Source organism: Heteronotia binoei, chromosome 7, assembly GCF_032191835.1.
Source record: "Heteronotia binoei isolate CCM8104 ecotype False Entrance Well chromosome 7, APGP_CSIRO_Hbin_v1, whole genome shotgun sequence".
Taxonomy (NCBI): domain Eukaryota; kingdom Metazoa; phylum Chordata; class Lepidosauria; order Squamata; family Gekkonidae; genus Heteronotia; species Heteronotia binoei.
The window spans coordinates 35,850,010-35,869,300 of NC_083229.1; the positions used below are offsets into that span (position 1 = coordinate 35,850,010).

General features: G+C 39.4%; 1 protein-coding gene across 50 annotated transcripts in view; it reads right to left on the reverse strand.

The window, feature by feature from the left end:
* Positions 1 to 19,291, reverse strand: part of RIMS2 (regulating synaptic membrane exocytosis 2) — a 679,145-nt gene that overhangs the window by 146,706 nt on the left and 513,148 nt on the right. For 39 of the 50 annotated variants that reach the window (XM_060243358.1, XM_060243355.1, XM_060243365.1 and 36 more), the window contains 2 exons: positions 13,468 to 13,509; positions 4,057 to 4,146 (listed from right to left, as the gene is read on the reverse strand). The exons of the other annotated variants lie outside the window; for them this stretch is intronic. In XM_060243358.1, the coding sequence (XP_060099341.1) occupies positions 4,057 to 4,146; positions 13,468 to 13,509 (132 nt within the window). The remainder of the gene's footprint in view (positions 1 to 4,056; positions 4,147 to 13,467; positions 13,510 to 19,291) is intronic. 50 annotated transcript variants of the gene reach the window in all.

Consider the following 19,291-nt stretch of genomic DNA (forward strand, 5'->3'; position numbering starts at 1 on the left):
TCATGTGGGGGGAGATGGTCCCGTAGGTATGTCAGTCCCAAGCCGTGCAAGTGTGATGCATTGGTTAAAAAGGCAAATGCAATTTTGGGCTTTATTAACAGAAGTATAGTGTCCACATTACCTTATGTGATGGTATCGCTTTACGCTGCTCCGGTAAGACCTCACCTGGGCACAACATTTTAAGAAGGATACAGATAAGCTGGAACGGGTCCAGACGAGGATGACAAAGATGGTAAGGAGGCAGCTGAGAGGCGATATAATCACCATCTTCAAGTACTTGGCTACTTCTCACTCCCCCTCGCTGTTGCGCACTTTTTCTCCCCCTCGCTGCCCCCCTTCTGCTGCTCTCCCATTCTCTCTCTAGCTGCCCTCTTTCTCTGCCACTCTCCCCCTCACTTCCCCCTCTCTGCCACTCTCCCGTTCTCTCTCTTGCTGCCCCCCCCCCGCAGCTCTCCCGCTTACAAGTTCAGCCAGCGAGGGAAGTTTACAAGCTCAGCCAGCAGCAATGTGGCTTGCACAGCACGCCCTGCTGCTGGCTGCCGTAGCTCCGCCTCCTCACATCTGTGCTTTAAGCTTGAACTGAAGCACAGATGCAGTGAGAGAAGCGGGGCTATGGCAGCGGGGTGTGATGTGCAAATTGTGCTGCTGCCGGCTGAGCTTGCCCACACTGAGGGCGAGGGTGGGGGAAGAGGAGTGTGCTGGGCAGGAGCGAGGAGGGGTGCCATGCCTGGGGCACCAGCGCTACCTCCAACAGAGAAGCCCTATAGATAGAAGGGGGGTTAGAGTGGCCAGCCCCCCCCCCCCGGCCCTCCATAGCTACCGGATCTGAGGAACAGAACCAATGGTTTGAAATTAAATCAAAAGAGTTTCCGGCTCAACATTAGGAAGAGTTTCCTGACAGTTAGAACGGTTCCTCAGAGGTTTTTAAACAAGGGCTAGATGGCCATCTGACAGCAATGCTGATCCTGTGAACATAGGGGGAGGTATTTGTGAATTTCCTGCATTGTGTAGGGGATTGATGACCCTGGTGAGTCCCTTCCAACTCTATGATTCTATGATTCTAAATTCCTTCCGAATTTTAAGTATAATCCATCTTTCAGTATAACCCAGTTATTCAGTGTGCCAAGATCGACAATGATGGTAAAGTCTATACAGTACATTTGTTATCGTATTACCTCCATAGTTCTTATGCAGTGATCTGGTTAAAAAGACATTAACTCTGAATGGATAGGGCAGTGCAAAAATGATCTTTGTATTCCACATCACTTTGTACTTTATTAATCCTTTCTATCCTGCATATTCATATTCCTAGGATCCAAGATCACTGCAGATGATGAAATTAAAAGACGTTTGCCCCTTGGGAGGATAGCTATGGCAAACCTAGGCAGTATAATAAAAGTAGAGACATCACCCTGCCAACAAAAGTCCATATAGTCGAAGTGATGGTATTCCCAGTAGTAATGTATGGCTGTGAGAGCCAGACCATAAGGAAGGCCGAGCCCAAAAGAATAGATGCTTTTGAGCTGTGGTGCTGGAGAAGACTCTCAAGAGTCCTTTGGACTACAAGAAGCGCAAATCAGTCAGTTCTAAGGGAAATCAACCCTGACTGTTCCCTGGAAGGTCAGATGCTGAAGCTGAAGCTCAAATACTTTGGCCACCAAATGAGAAGGGAGCACTCACTGGAGAAGACCCTGATGCTGGGAAAGACAGAAGGCAAAAGAAGGGGCTGGCAAAAGATGAGATGGCTGGACAGCATTATTGATTTAACTAACATAACTTTGAATGGACTTCGGAGGATGGTGGAAGACAGGAGGGCCTGGCGTGACTTGGTCCATGGGGTCGCAAAGAGTCAGACTTGACTGTGCAACTGAACAACAACAATCCTGCGTATAAGAGGCTTTTGAGTGTTACTGGATGGAAAACTTTCCAAAATTTTAAATCAATATATTTTTCAAAATTAGATCCTCAGATCATGAGATAGCTGAGCTGCTGTTAGGAAATTTCATAAAATGATCACTGGGTTCTTTCACAGAAGAAAATTTCTATTTCCCTGGGGGTTGATGGTACTGACTGGGATATCAGACCAATGTAGAATTTTGGAGAAATAATGCACAATGGAAAACTGCTAATGCCAGATGTAAAACAGTGTAAGATAAACCACATGTCCTGAAAGTAGGGCAAATTATTTCAACTCTCTTAAAATGTTTTTCCTTTGCCACTTTCTGATGATGCAATCTAAGAAGTGGCAAAGAAAGAATATTTTAATAATCTGTGCTACTTTCAGGAAGTGTAGCTTCTCTTAGACTGTTATAAATCTGGCATCTACAATCTATTCTATACCCTTGAGATATTTTTATGTGCAAAATGTAGAAGGAATAACATTCAGAGATAGAAGGGGGAAAGGAATTGAACTGAAATGCTCCTTTTCTCAATCTGATCAACCTTTCCTGAGCTTAATTCCTTGCAAATAACAGTTCACTCACACAATATAACAAAATATGTGGGAAGGAGGAACAGAATGTCATAGATGTGATTTTTTCAGAATCTCAATAAGGATTGTATAATCTCTTTGCATAGATGAGTCAAGCCCTGTAACCTCCCTTTAATAAACCATGTGAATTTTAATACATAATATTTATTAAATGTTCACATTTTCTTCAACAAACATACCCTCATTATGCTCAGTACCCAAACTCCACCATTTCACATGCAACAATAGCTAGCTAGTTCTGGTCAGTTTTTTCTTACTTATATGATTGCTCTCCTGTCTTGTTAAAGAAAAGGCAGCTTAACAAGATGCACCTAACAGTAAGCACCAACCCGAGGGCGCATGGCGCCCTAGGCAGACTCGCAGCCTGCCATCCCCCTCCACAGCGCCCCCTGCACACCCCCACAGCGTCATGCTCCCCCACCTCTCCGCCACGCATCCTCTTCTCTCCCTTCCACAACTCAGGTCTATTTCAATGCCCGGAAGGGTGGTTGAGCGCTGTTCCCAGGTTTTTTAAAGGCATCCCCCATCCGATCAGATGACTGGCAGGTAAAACCGTGTGGTGCTCACTGCCTGTGAGCCCTGGGGCAAGCCAGCAGCAGCACAAAGAAACTGCGTCCTGAAAGATTGCTGCCGCTGCTCCCTCCTCCCCACTTCATTCGTGCTGCTCACAGGCAGTGAGCGCCTCAGCACTCACAGACAGTGAGTGGTTTTACCTGCCAATCAGATGATCAGCAGGGGTCGCTTTTGGATAGCCTGGGAGCAGCACTCAACTGCCCTTCCAGGCATTGAAACAGACCTCGGGAGGGGGCAGAGAGGCAGGAGGAGGCTGAGGAGCAGGAAAACTAGGCGTTTGCCTAGGGGGAAGGAGGGAAGGCCGAATTCGGTGCCCCTGCCTTGCTGGCACCCTAGGCAACCACCTAGTTTGCCTAGTGAGCGAGCCGGCCCTGCTAACAGTCCTGGTAGACTCGCCCCAAGAATGTATTACTTATCCTTCTCTCTCAACTGCACCTTCTCCCAAACCTTGTCTTCTTTTTACCCATTCCCCTCCCATTATTTGTATTCCTGCCTTCACGTTCTATTTATATTGTGTCACACAGTTATCTCTCAATAACCAATTATCCCATCCCAAACTTCCTCCTAGCCTTATAAAATGCTAAATGGTTTAGGCTGCAATACTAAGCACATTTACTGGAGAGTAAGCTCAGTGGGAGTGACTTCTGAGCAAACATGCTCAGGATTCTGTCAGGATATTAAAAAACTTTACACATATTTTAATTTGTATAGAAAACTGAACATGTTTCAAAGGAAGGTCAGTATTAATTAATCCAAACACTTATTCTAATTGATGCGCATTCTAACACATTCTAATACTATTTTTGCTATTCTAAAAAAGAAAGAAAAGAAACTGTGCCACAACACTAATCTAGATAGTCTCTACAGACTGAAAAAAATTCACAAAGTAAAAAAAAATAAAGTACATTAAGCACACACTTATTACAAAAAGCATGAAATGTAACAGTTTTATAGTCTCATGCTTTCAGGTGGTTTTCCAAACCCTGACAAACCTGGCTCAGTATGATGTTTCTTTTTCGGCAATGATTTGTCATCAGTTATTGTACCATTCACCTTTGTCTGCTGGTCTTCCCATGTAACTTCTAGCGTAAACCAAAAGAAACCAGAGCTTGTCAGAAACATTAAGTAAATTTTATAAGATACCTAACAAAATTTGATGCAGTTTATTGTGAAGTGGCAATCAGTCACTGGCAGGGTAAAACTTACATTCAGTGTATTGTTCACTGACCTGCAAGCATTTTAATATATTCAAGTTGGGAGCTTTTGTTTAATTAAATATCCAGTTCAGTATAAGCAGTGTAATTTTTAAAATGTACTCTTTTAATGTATCCTATCCCATCCCAAGGATATGCTTAAAAGAAAATATAAAATAACAGGCTATGGCTTGGATTCTGCTTAAAATTCCACAGACAGAAGGGAAGGTGATTTCCCCCAATTTCATTTTAATGTATCCTGTTTGCAACAGTATCAAAGAAGATGACCCTATAAATTAACAAATATCATAGTCTTCACCTGCTGTTTATTTCCTGCTTTGAATACTTAGAGATACACTGACATGCTACCCCTGATCAATTCAGATAGGTAGCCATCCGAAACAGCGGAAAAAAGTTTTGAGTCCAGTGGCACCAACAAAATTTTATTCAAGGTATAAGTTTTTGTATGCATGCACACTTGGCTCTGGCCTGCAGGCTCTGTTCCACCCAGCCCTCCAAGGTTTTCTCAACACTGGAGAGGTTTTTCTCTCTCTCCACTGACCCACCACCTTTGTAGGAATTGTGCACTGGGAGGGTCAGCACTCCCAGCTTCCTTTCCACGTTCTGACCTTGCCTCTGTGTCTCCCACTGCCCAGTGCCTGATCACAGGGATAGTTTGCTGCTTTTTGCACCACTAGAGGAATAGCCACTTACAAAAAAAATAAGTGCCCTTGCACATGAAAGCTCATATATTGAATAAAGTTTTGTTGGTCTTAAAGGTCCCACTGGTTTCCCACTGTTCTATCACTGATTAAGCTGTTCTTTTTATCTATAATAAGTTTAGCCTATATACACCTATACTACAGAGTTGTCTAAACCCATGTGCTCTGTGTGGGGCTCCCTTTGGAGTCTGTTCAGAAGCTTTAACGTTCAAAATGTGAGAGCTAAGATACAAGCAGGTACTAATTATAAGAACTACTTGTAAGCAGTTTTAAGGGGTTTCTATTGACCACCAATATCTTTTGGGGCACAATTCTAAGAAGTTACCTATTATCCATAACACTCTTTAAAATCTAGGAAAAGGGTACCTGAAGGACAGCATTACCTTGCACAAGCCTACCCACCAATTTGCTTTGCTGCTCTATCACTTTCAGAGGCTGGACAAGAACTAGAGGTGCCTGTCAAGTTCCAATTTATTATCTGTTTCTTTGATGTAGTCTCTGGAAAGTGTGAGTAGAATGCTTAGTCTTTTGCAGAATCGAAAGTTAACCTGATTGCCTCCTAGGAGCTGGGAAACTTACTCCCTCCCTGGGATGTGTAGTTGAAAGCTCTGTAGTGAATGTGTTTGTGACCTATAGCCACTAAATTAGAACTGTCTTTGTGCCCTAAATTCAGGCATGCTTCTAATGACCATTGCAAGGGTATATAATATGAACTTGTGCTGTTGTGTATTACTTTCGACACTGACTGACCATGTGTCAGTGCCAATGTATCCTGCCTTACAATAAATGCTTATCCAATCCTATGGAGAGTCATCTTCATTGAAGGAACAGTGGGAACTTGACAGTGCCTAGGTTCTGGAAATCCTTTCCCACAAGCTTTCCTAGTGCCAAATGTACATGTTGTTAGGCAGCTGGTGAAAACATTGTTACTTTTTCAAGCCTTTTATGGAGTTTCATTTGTCATACTGCATTTTCCCCACTGCTGTTTCAGAAAGCTGTCTTGTTTTGTTTATTTGGATATTCTTACCACTTTAATGTTGCTTTTAAAGCAACCTTGTATATATTTGGATAGAGAGGCAAGCTCTATTCATACCTATTGAAACATATGAAATGAAATATCGCTCTGTAGAAGTTCCATTGCTATTTTTCACATTCAATTCAGCTGGATGGGGAGAGGGAGTCCAGTAGCAGTCACTTGCATATGAATTGCTGTGACTCATATTATGTTACAGATTTTGAGATACTGAATAAGAATTTAAAATTTAATAACAGAAAGAAAAAAACTGCCCCTGAGTAGTGTGAGATAACATCTCATTTTAATGGATTTTGAGAATTTCAAAGTTAACTGGCCATTTGAGCTCCCATTTGCTGGACACTTTGCCAACGGATACCACTGTGTGTAGCTCTGATAGCTCTGATGATCTATAGGGAATTCTGAAAAAAATCAATACAAAACCACAAGAAAAATCACTGAAATGTTGGGAAAGAAATTTCTAAGCAATATTCTACTATTCCATTGAGTGGAACTGACACTGGCATCCACAGATCTCAGACAACCAAAGTAGTTGGAATGTGGGACTAAATTGGGGGAACCTGGATTCAAATCCCTCTACAAAGCCGTGAAACTTAGGTAAGATCAGCCACTGGATGTTTTCACACAGCAACTTTGTCATCACATCACAAAACCTTTACTGGCATAACAAGACACCACCACATGGATAACAATAGAGTCGGATATCTCCTCCTGGAAGCATGGTAAAAGAATTTTGCTATGTATTCAATAGTTTCACTCTTGTTTGAGGCGGACAGTGAAAAGATCTTACAGTCTTCCAATCAACCCTCCAAGGACTGCAAAAAAAGGGCTTTAAATGTATAATAAGGTGGTGAATCAGCTCTCTGGGGCATTAAAAGCCCAAAAGAAACAACAGCCTGGTAGAGTTACCATCACACATGGCTGGTTTGACAAAGAGTGCTACAGGGTGAAGAGTCAGTTACATTCACACAGCAAGTGCTTGCAAGTGGATTTTGCTATTCTTACACAGTAAAAATCGAGTTGCAAAGTGTGTTATTTAGTGTGTGTGAACTCACCCACTGTCTCCCAGTCTCACTTAACACACTTATAGAGATGAAATGAGGTATGAGATCACCATGAGTGCTACCCTGAGCACTTAAAGGAAGGGTGAGTTAAACGCATTTTCAATATTTTATAGCAACTTGCAAAATTGTAAATATACTGGATGCCTAATGATGCAAATGATGTACACCCCACTGATGCTCCAGTATCAGTAGGCTTCCCATAAATTTTTCCGAATTCATTAAGAAGGTAGTCAACAAGAAAGAAGCAAGTCACATAAATATGAATTTTGGCATGTCAACTATTCTGGAAGATAAGGAACTGTATTTTTTAAGTATACTGCTTATTGCTAAATTATAAAGGAGTAAAAACTTTGACCAATTTCGCACTAGGGCTTGTTCCGGGTGAAAATCCCTTTTGCCCCCGGCGCTTTTCTCTATTTTCGCCCAAGCTGCCCCGGAGCTGTGAGTTGGCGTGCCTCTTTTCTGCGGCAAGGAGAAACCACTTGTAAGACGATCTCACTTGCTGCGGAAAAGCGGCGTGCCAACTTGCAGCTCAGGGGCAGCTTGTGTGAAAACAGAGAGAAGCGCCAGGAGCAAAAGGGCTCTCCACCTGGAACAAGTCTAATGCGAAATTCATCTTTATGTAATTATAATTTTTACAGATTTCCTATTCAAGCTGCAGCCCCTTGTGATGCAGCCTACACAGTTCCAAAGAGTTCTTCAGCCCTCAAAATCAACTCTTTTAGTTATGGAGGGAAATGGAAAGCAGCTGGTTGGAAGAATCTGTTTTGTGAGCAGAGTTCCATCTGCAGTTCTTTGGATCCAGTCCTGTTTCTTCTTCAATAAAAGGGAAAATGGGTGGTTCAATTTACAAATTTTAGAAACTGCAATTCCAAAGGGGTAGCCAACTCTGCTATCTGTTGCAGCGAATTAAACAAGAGTCAACTAGCACCTTAAACATTAACAAAATGTATTTCAGCACTCAACTCTGATTTGATTCCCTCCATTCCATGATGCAACAAACTATAAGGTGCTCTGCCTATTTCACAGCTAAAGAGTCTTTACAAGGGGTGTAATTTGGATTGAGGGAAGTGCAAAAACAAAACTGAAAGCAACAACTCACAGTATATTTGGAATAAATAGCCTATACATTTTTAGTCGAATACTATTGCACTGACCAAACAACTGGTCTTTACTGATGGATGTGTACAGGCAATAATAAAGTACCCAATGGAGTGCAAATTCCTAAAGTGTTTTTTAACAGAAAGATAATTAAAATGTATAATTACATTACAATGTTGACTATAAACATTAGCTAAAGACAAATCAGCAGATATAGCAGCACCTGGGTATAGCAGCACATGTGATCAAACTCAATGTTTGAAATACAGTGTCACGATCATTAGGTCATGAGAAAATACTATTCCAGCAGCTAAATGAAACAGAACTTCAGAGGAATCTTATAGACTAATAAAAAATTAGTTTTTGTCAATCATAGCTCACTTCTTCAGATGCTATGGGATGGAAATAATTTTGAACACTAGATGTTACTAGCTTCTAGATTCAATAGAACTTAACATGAAAACATTCCTATATGTTTAATCTAAAAAGTGTCAGATACCTTATTAATTTATCTAAACTCAATTTTGGTATATTTCTAGTTAAAATTTACATCCATAATCCTTTATTTTATGAAATTTACAAGTATATTAAAATCACACTTTTCAAATAAACAAGTTATATTGACAAGAAGACACCTTTTTTTAGACAAAACATGTTTTTAAAATTTGTCAAATATTTGATATCAAGGTTTCATTTTAGTATTTTATTATATGGGCAATCTCACTCCCATGCATACTCAAGATATAAGCAATCTCATTCCCAATACATTTGCCTTCTGTCCTTGTTCGTTAAGAAATAGCTTTGCAATTCCAACAAAATAAATAAACAGAATGAAGAATCAATACAATGCATAGCAATTTCTCTTAACACAATTTCTTTTAACAGTCTGTAAAAGAGCAGTAAGCAGTAAAGACAAGAAAAAAGGTTACTATTATCAAAAGTTCAGGTAGACATATGGTATGGATAATACTTTTGCACCAATCCATTGAATCACATGATACATATTTCACAATGCCACACCAACTGAAAAGTTGGTATCAGATACTGTCTCAAGCCTTTAGGAAAATCTCTGCTTTCATTTCATTTTTAGATAAGGTTTTAAATTTACATGCTTGTTTAAGTAGGTTTGTCTGTAAATACAATGACTGTCAAAATCTCAGAATACTGCATTTGATGGTTGAATGGGATTTCTAGAGGTCAGGGATCCATGGTTTCTTACAGAGAAAACCAGAGGCAGAATATGTTATCCAGAATAAACAAATCCACGGGTTTATAATTTAGTTTTTCCTGGCAGAATTGTATTGCTGGGTCCTGGGTTAATATAAGCAGTCCATAGATGCCAAGCAAAAAAGCTTCCTCCCCCAAAGTCCTCTGCACTGATTCCAGTTCCACTACAAGAAGAGCAATTCTGGCATTGGGATGCATATTGCTGAATCTCTGAGCTGCTACCTCAGAATAACAGTTTTATATTATGACTAAAGACATCATCAATATGAGCCCCATACCGCCCCTAACCCCAGATGGCACATACTTATGCCACAGGCAGCACAAGCAGTCTCCAAGCTTATAACACAGTCAAGAGAGCTACACCATGGTGATGCAGTTTGCTAGACAATTCCATGGAAATTTAAGACTCTCATTATTGGCTAAAGATAAAAAATGTGTGAGAAAAAAATATGTTTACCAGTAAGCAAGTTTCCACCTCCAAGAGACCCAGCTGGACTTATGGTTCTATGACAGAATGCCTGCATTATTACCTTTCAGATATTTTGGTTTCAAAGAATTGTACGCATGTTATTGTAAATAGTTAGCCAAAATTGAGACAATGGTATTTCAAGGCTATAATTTTCTCCATCTTGGTTAATTATTTCCTTAAACATATTTATTTATTTTTTTAAAAATAGTGGCATAATAGCATAATTGCTTTCCTTTTCATGTATTTCTTTTATTTCCTCAATCCCTTCACATATACTGAGCCTGGTTAGACATCTTCTCTTCTTTCCTTCAGACTTGTGTCATGTGGTTTCAATTTCCTCTTCTTACTGCAGCACTACACTGTTGCTTCTTCCCTGTTTCTATGTAGGAGTTTCTAGAAATATAATCCTGTTTAGGCAAACTATTTTACAAAAGGATAGGTAGAACTGAAAATAATTGAATAACTTTGGCTCAATTGTGTATTGTATAGACAATGAATGAAAAAAGGAAAAGAAATGTTAAGGGGAAAGTACATTGTCTTTTATACTGTTTATGTGTTTTTCTTTTTTTAATTTTTTTTTAAAAGAGTTTATTTAGTAAAGAAGATTTAAGTAATCACAATGTTTTGATATTACACCAGTTCAATAATACATAAATATATCTCTATCCAAATTATTATCTCACCTAAATGTCAATTAAAAATAACAAAAAAGAAAAGAAAAACAAACAAACAGAGAGATAGTTGGATATAAATCTTTTTGTTCATTAGCCACTTGATCTTTACTTCATTCTATCCCTTCAAAACTTAAATTCTTCATTTTCACATTATTTGCTATTTATCCTCTTTACTCCCTCGTATCCTTCTTTCCACCTCTACTATCAATCCACATATAAAACTTTTCCCATTTCTTACACGCCTGTGTTTTTGACTTCCCATTAATAATTGCAGTCAATACATCCGCCTCAGCTGCCAGGAAAATTTTATCAATCACTTCTTCTAATTTTGGGTGTTTCGCTTGTCTCTAATACTTAACATACACTATTCTTGCCGCAGCAAGAATATAGCTTATCATGTAGCTGTCATCTTTTGGAATCTCTTTATTTATCATTGAGAGAAGCATTACTTCTGGTTTAAACTGACAACCATTTATAACCAATCCCCTCAAGAAATCATAAATTTCAACCCAAAACTTTTTTGCCACTTTCCACGTCCACCATAAATGAAAAAAGTACCAATTTTTTTGCCGCATTTCCAACACATTTGAGATAAGCTAGAATCAATTCTAGTTAGTTGAATTGGTGTTATATGCCACCTGTGAAACATTTAAAAAAGATTTTCTCTAAAGTTCACTGCTTTTATCTTATAGTTTGTATGCCACATTCGTAACCATTGTTTTAGTTCAATTGGTTTCCCCACATTTTGTGCCCATTTTATCATTACTACTTTCACTACCTCCTCCTCCAACTTTAATTGTACCAGATAATTACAAATTTTTTTGATTAATTTATTCTCCTTTGACATTAGTAATTTGTCAAAATCAAAATTTTCTTTAGTAAAACCTTTAATTTTATCTTTACTAAATTTTGCGTTGACTTGTAAGTTTAGCCACCAATCCTTTTTTCCCCCTTTTTGCACCTCCATTTCCTCTTTCGATCTTAAAGTATCGTCCTCTTTCAACAAGTCATGATAAGTCACTACATTTGTAAAATCAAATAATTGAGGTTGGACAGAAGCTTCACTTGGAGAGATCCACCTCGGGGTCTTATGGTAGATCAGTTTCTTTATCTTTAACCATGCATTATAGATTGATTTATGTACTAAGTGATTTGTGAAATATTTTTGTTCTTTGTCAATGTACCACATGTTAGCATGCCAACCGGACTTCAAATCATACCCCTCTAATACCAATATTCTCTTATTTTCTAAATTTATCCAATCTTTCAACCACACAATTGCATTTGCAACATAATACATCTCCCAGTCTGGCAGAGCAAGTCCCCCATTCTCTTTTCTGTCCCAAAGAATTTTCCGTTTAATCCTTGGTTTCTTATCCAACCAAACAAACTGCGTTACTATTTTATTCAATTTTATTAAAAAATCTTTCCTTAAAGTTAGATTGGCTGTCTGGAATAAAAACATTAATTTTGGAAGGACGGTCATCTTAATGACCACTATTTGTCCCATTAGTAATAACTGTAACCTCTCCCATATTTTTAAAAGAGTCTCCAACTCCTTTAACAATGTCAAGAAATTATTTTCATAGATATCACTACATTTTTCCGTAAGGGTTATCCCCAAATATTTCACTTTCTTCTCTCTTTTAAAACCAGCCTTTTCCCCCAGACTCCTCACGTCCTAACATGTTTTTAGTTAGCAATTTTGACTTCTGATCATTTATTTTCAAACCAGCTACTTCTCCAAACTCTTTTAGATCTTTTAGCACATAGTCAATAGATTCCAATGGGTTTTGTAAAATCAATATAATATCATCTGCATACGCCAACAATTTGTAGCTTTCTTTCCTCATTTTAAGGCCTTTAACTTCTGAATTTCCTCTTATTGAGTTATTCAACACCTCCAATGATAAAATAAAAAGGAGCGGTGATAAAGGGCACCCTTGTCTAGTACCTTTAAATAAACTAATTTCCTCTGTCGTTTCTCCATTAACTATTATTTTGGCCTTCTGATTCTTATATATTGCCTGAATATTGCCTGTTTATGTGTTTTTCAAAAGGTTCTGAAGGAAAATTTAGAACAAAGCCCTTCCATACAGCATGCATAGTGAATCTGCACCTTGGGTTATATTATTGTAACAACATATTCATAAAAAAAAAAAATTGCAAAGTTCATTTGAAGAATTTTAGGTTTTCCAGATTGATTGAGATCTCCTTTATCAACACTCATAGAGACAGTCAAGAATATAAGGCTTGGATCTTAGGAGCACAAAGTAATGTGACAAAAGCCAAAAGGCACTTTTCCTTGTATAAGTACAATACACAGTGATCATAATGAGATTCAGTGGAGCAATGTTTCCTTTCTTTGCACAAAATATATGCCCCCTAAACATCAATCATTTGCACAGTGAGGACTGGAGAATGTGAGAGGTGTATACAGAACAAAAGAGCTGTAAAAAGGACCATATAGGAGTAAGTGCACCCATGCTAGGAATGACTATCACCGGAGACTGAAATACTGAATTCAGTTAACTTCAAATTATCTCACTAATACTAATTGCATTTAAAGGCTACAGTCCTTTAAATGCTTACACAAACACTGGATGCTTGAATTCCACAATTCCATAAGACTAAGTAGCATAGCTGTGTACAGGATGGCAACTAATATCTCCTAGCAACTGAGGCATATTCAAAGTTTCATAAAATATACAGTTTTTAGAATAACATTGAATATTGGAAACATTAATTCTAGAATTCACTAAAACGACAACCATGAACATTATTAAGACAAAAGAATGACTAAATATGGAAGAATCGATTGTTGGAAATCGATTATGCTAAGATAATAGATTCACGCATGCAATACAAAACACATATACCAGAGCTGTCCACAGACACAGTCTATTTGGCATAAACTTGCCTTTTCTCCCATTAAGAGATGTATGATGTTTTTCCTCATAATCTTTATGACATTAAAAACATAAAGAGAATATTAATAATTAAATTATATGGCACATAAATGTTTGTCTAAACATTAAGCATTATACATAAGTATACACAAAATGATCCAAAACACTAAAAGTGCCTATCCATAATTTGCAGCAATACAAGGAAAATTGTGTAGATACAAGCAATACTCCTCACTTTCTGTACTGCATTTGTCTCCAGTTGGGACCCTAAAGATACTTATAATATCATCAATGGAAATCTATTCATCCACTGATGACAGACAGACAGACAGACAGACAGACAGACAGACAGACAGACAGACAGACAGACAGACAGACAGACAGACAGACAGACAGACAGACAGACAGACAGACAGACAGACAGATAGATAGATAGATAGATAGATAGATAGATAGATAGATAGATAGATAGATAGATAGATAGATAGATAGATAGATAGATAGATAGATAGATAGATACTAGTCAGTCTTCATGCTATTCAGGTTATCTGCTTTGCAGAAAGCTTCAGACATTAAAGAGACTGTCATTAATTGGAATCAGGGGTGGAATTGATATAGCCAATCTTCCTGGAGCTTACAAGGCTCTTTCTTGTAAGCTCTTGGAGGATTGGCTACATCAGGGGTGTGTGGCCTAATACGCAAAGGAGCTCCTGCTAGAATTCCACCCCTGATTGGGATCATATTCTTAATAGAATAGAAATAGCTACACTTGATGTTTTATTGTTACCAGATAGAATTATTATTTTTTTGTTATATGCTCTTGAGGTATCACGTTCATTAAAGTTCTGACTGGTTGCTTTGTATTGTAGAGTTAAGTAGATTATTCATTCTATATATCATTGTGTTAATTTTTTTTTAAATTACCCTCTTTCATTTTTTCTAACAACAACCCTGGGTGGTTGGTTAAGCCAGAAGAAAGTGACTGTCCCAGAGTCAACTGGCAAGCTTCAAGGCAGTGTGGAGGTTCAAATCTGGCTTTCTTGGATACTAATCCAACACTCTAACCACTATACACAACACTGTCTGTACATATAATAATGAATTATACAAATAGTTTTTATTAGGGTTGCCAGGTCCAGATCAAGAAATATCTTTGGGATAGAGACTTTGGGGTGGGCTCAGGAGCAAGATTATAACAAGCATGATTGAAGTTCAAAGGGAGTTCTGGCCATCACATTTAAAGGGAACACACTCCTTTTAAATGCCTTCCCTCCATATGGAAATAATGAAGGACTGAAGCCCCTTCTTTTGGAGCTGATGGAATTTGACTCCCTTTTTGAAACTTGCAGAGGGTATTTTGAGGAGAGGCACCAGGTGCTGTGCTGAAAATCTGGTGCCTCTTCCTCAAAAAACAGGGCCCCCCCAGAGCCCCCAATACCCATGGATCGATTCTCCATTATCACCTATGGGAACCAGTCTCCATAGGATATAATGGAGTGCCCAACAGACTGCCTCCCCCTGCTTTCTGATGACCCTGAAGTGGGGGGAGGGCCTCCAAACTGGGGGATCCCCTGCCCCAGCTGGGGATTGGCAATCCTAGGTTTTGTAATATGCAATCTTATGCTTGCAGACTGCAGTGTAGCTGCTAGGCTGCATGAGCAGAGTTTGCTTCCCTGGATGGGAAGAGTCAGGGGATGCCCATTTCGGCGTGCAGAGAAAAAAGCGCTCCTCGTCGGCTCCTTCGTCTTGGCAGACAATCGGCCCTCCTGCCCGCCCTGCATGTTATGTGGGCAATTTGCTGGTTGCCTTCTTGGAGGAGCCGGGTAGGAATTTTTTACACCTTGGCTGATTGGCAGTGGCTGGGGTGCGGTTTTTGCCTACCCTACATAGCAATGCAGTGGATTGAGGATTTGGCTATCGGGAGATGCTGTTAAATAGGCGGTCACTTTAGTGGCAGGTTTTTGGGGTTTAGGGCACTATGCAGCTAGGGGAGGACTGTGAAGCATCCCCCTTTTGGGGAATTTGGGGTCTGGCATGATCAGCCTTCGGGTTTGAAGACCCAGGTTTGGAGAATGCAGACTGTCCAGGAGGCTCGACTAGAGGGTGCTTTTCTGGCAAGACATGCGTCTGGGTTTGGGCCCTCTGGCGCGTGCCTCCCTACTGGGCCTGCCTGGAGAGAGCTGAGTAACACTCAGCTCCGGCTGGGGGGCTGGGTCTCTTGCCCGTTAATGGCAGGGGAGCGGTCGCGGTGACTGCTAGCCCTGGCCAGGCCGCTGGTGGGGTACCCTTGCTGTTTATTAGAATATTGAATAAAGTGGCCCAATTTTATACCAATACTCTGTGTCTGACTCTTTATTCCGTCCTTGGGGAGCAAATATCAAGCCCAATTCCAGAATTCTGTGGAACCCTAGCACCAGATGATTCATAGGTCTCTCCTTTCCCATGCTCTGTCACAGTAACCTTCCCTGTAATCCCATCATCACAGTTTGCCCTTCCTGTCATTAAAGTATGATTTTTTTTTATAGAGTGAAAAAAAATCCATTGAAACTTAGCCCAGCCTTTCAAGACATCATTAAGTAAATTATCTCACAACATGGTATACATTTCTGTATCACATGTATTAGAAAATCCAATTTACAATTTACAATGCATTAGCAGAAATATTTATTTTATTTTATTTTATTCGATTTATATCCCGCCCTACCCCACCGAGGTGGGATCAGGGCGGCTTACAACATAAAAAGCTAACAAAAATCAGTTTAAAATACATTAATAATTATACAATAAAATACATAAAAACACATAAATATAATATTTAGAAAGTTTTCTAAATTGTAAATTGTTCTAATACATGTATAGTTTTACTTGAGTCACACATAATTATTTTTTTTTACGTCAGGAACTCATTAGTTATTTCCAAATGCGGGTTCAAGGCATCCAGTGGTTACGTATTGAATCATGCTGAACTATTGTTAAGGAAAACGGATAAAATCTGAATGTGTAGGAGGAATGGTCAGGAAGAGCCAACTGTGCTATTCTTATCTCTTCAGATGTAATTGGAAACATTTGGGTAGGTTCCACTCCACACCCAAATATGATGATGGGGATGAACTTCCAAAGTTAGCAGTGTTCCTCTGATTATGGTTGCAAATTGGTTTATGGTGGACAGTGCTTTTGTCTCTTAGCTTAGCTGATGTTACTCCCAACACTTTTTGTCTGCTCTCCCTTGTTATCACCAGTCATAATAGCAGAAGGGACTTGGCTAGCTTCAGAAAGTTCCATCTATCATAATTATTAGGGGTGGAGCAGATATGCATGGCATGGAAAGGCACAGCCCAACATTCATATTGAATTAATGCACCTTAAAGAATGAAAGCTGGACTTCTGAAGAGGCATATATGCTAAGAATGGTTTCACTGAAATTTTAACAATTCCCCTTGGGCGTATAAAAATAGATATTTTTTTACATCTGGGTTAAAAACCAGCCTTTTTGCTGTGTCGATGCCAAATAAATATATATTGGTTGATGCCAAATAAATATATTTATATGGTACAACATTTTTGCATTATGAGGAAACTGAAAAGTGTATTAGGTTTTGTGGTAGCAATGATTAAAAGAGGAGATCCTAAAGGCTGAAAAGTATGACTGGCTCCAAAATTTCCAGTTTGGTTCCTAGATCCCCCCCCCCCAAAAAAAAATCAGTCAAGTCCTGGCCTAGCTAGCTTGCCACAATGATCACAAATGTTACACGCATTTTTTGGGATCTTACTGAAGAAATATATGAGAAGAATCCATGGTGTGCGTTCCCTTTTTTTCCTGTATGGGTGTCATATTGCCCAGTTTACAACACTTTATGTCATCCTTGGGTATTAAAAAAAATTGCCTTTAAATATATTTATTTATAAAATTGCTTATTTCTTTTTAATAATTATATCTACTTCTGAATCTCTGAGTATGGATCAAAACTTCATATTTTTCTACAAGCCCCGGGAAGCATCAAATTTCTAAGGGGGGGGGGAGAAATTTTTTTTAAAAATGGGGTGTCACTCATTTGTTATGAGTGCTGGATCTGCCATAAATGAGACCATGTCAGGCCGGGCCATGTGTGTCATAAAATGTAATGCCAGGTAGCAGAGATATAAACTTTATAAAGGACACAAACACAAATATTTTTAAAAAACTTAAAATATGCTTGAGAGATTAGCACTCTTGCAATATTTTGTTTACTTAACAGTCTCTGATAACTGACATCTCTTGCTCTGAATTATTGCATCAAAATCTGGAGACAATGTCTGTGTTGTAGCAATACTGAGTATGCTGTTTAGATGTGTGTGTTTCTGTAAGTGGCAAACCTACTTTTGATTTATTGACATTCATTACAGAAATCTAATGGTCAATGCTTTGAGCCTTAAGACCCAGGGGAAAACATGAAATGGCTGGGCATCGCAAGCTTCTGTACAGAAGTTGATTCATGTGCTGGTCAGTCAATGGAGAAAATAGAGGCTCTGCTCTATAGCTCTTATGCAGTTGAGCAAGTCTGGCAAAGCAAGTTGTGATGCAGAAGGAAACAAGAGAGACAGAAGGAAGCAGATGACAGTGAGATGCTCGCAGGCCTGATAGGAGCCCTCTGGGGGCCTGATCTGGCCCTTGGGATGTGCATTTGACACCCCTGCTCTAACCCTCTAATAATGTCAGCACAGGGAAGGGAGGAAGAATTTACAAAGGTAAAAGATAGGAGAAAAGGCAGGTAAAGGTGGAGGGAGAGGAGCAAAAGGTAAAACAAGAGAAAGCTGAAAATCAGGAAGGTGAAATTAAAATTGGTTGACTGTGTCAGAGGACACAGATAAAGTTTTGCAAGTGCATGGGAAGGAAACAGGGAAATGGGAGAGGTTGAAGGCATTGCCAGGGAAAGGAGAAAAGGGAAAGCAAGGAGAAGAAAAGCAATGGAGATTCCCCTTGTGTATTCTCACTTGTCATTTCTAATCAGGAAGCAGTGAATCAGATTTCCTTAGATTCTTTAAACTAAAATAAATGATCAGTGTCTGACTTGCAAAATGTTAATCTAAGGCATGAAATATGAAGTCAGGTGCACCTGCTGTGAGTTCTGAGCCCTGTTCTTCATAATGGCTTATATATATATGTATGTATTTTATGTATAAAATGTATTCACATCATTTTGTATTTGTATGAATAAGTTTAAAGGAAACTAGATGAAAATATGTGTATTGTTATAAGATAAACTAAGACGAGCAAAACAGTTGACATAGAACCTGTTCCATACTATAGTAATAATATTAACATTTTTCTTTTCACTGTGGCACAAAGCTGACCCCAACCATGTAATCTAGGGTTGCCAAGTCCAATTCAAGAAATAGCTGGGGACTTTGGGGGTGGAGCCAGGAGACATTAGGGGTGGAGCCAAGATCAAGGCTGTGACAAGCATAATTGAACTCCAAAGGGAGTTCTGGCCATCACATTTAAAGGGGCCCCACACATTTTAAATGCCTTCCTTCCATAGGAAATAATGAAGGATGGGGCACCTTCTTTTGGGGCTCATAGAATTGGACCCCCTGGTCCAATCCTTTCGAAACTTGGGGGTATTCTGGGGAGAGGCACTAGATACTGTACTGAAAATGTGGTGCCTCTATCCCAAAAAACAGCCCCCCCCCCCAGAGCCCCAGATACCCATGGATCAATTCTTCATGATTTTCTATGGGAATAAATCCCCATAGGGAATAACAGAGTTCCCAGCAGACATTTCCCTCCCCCCCCTCGCTTTCTGACGACCCTGAAGCGGGGGGAGGGCCTCCAAACCAGGGGATCCCCTGCCCCCA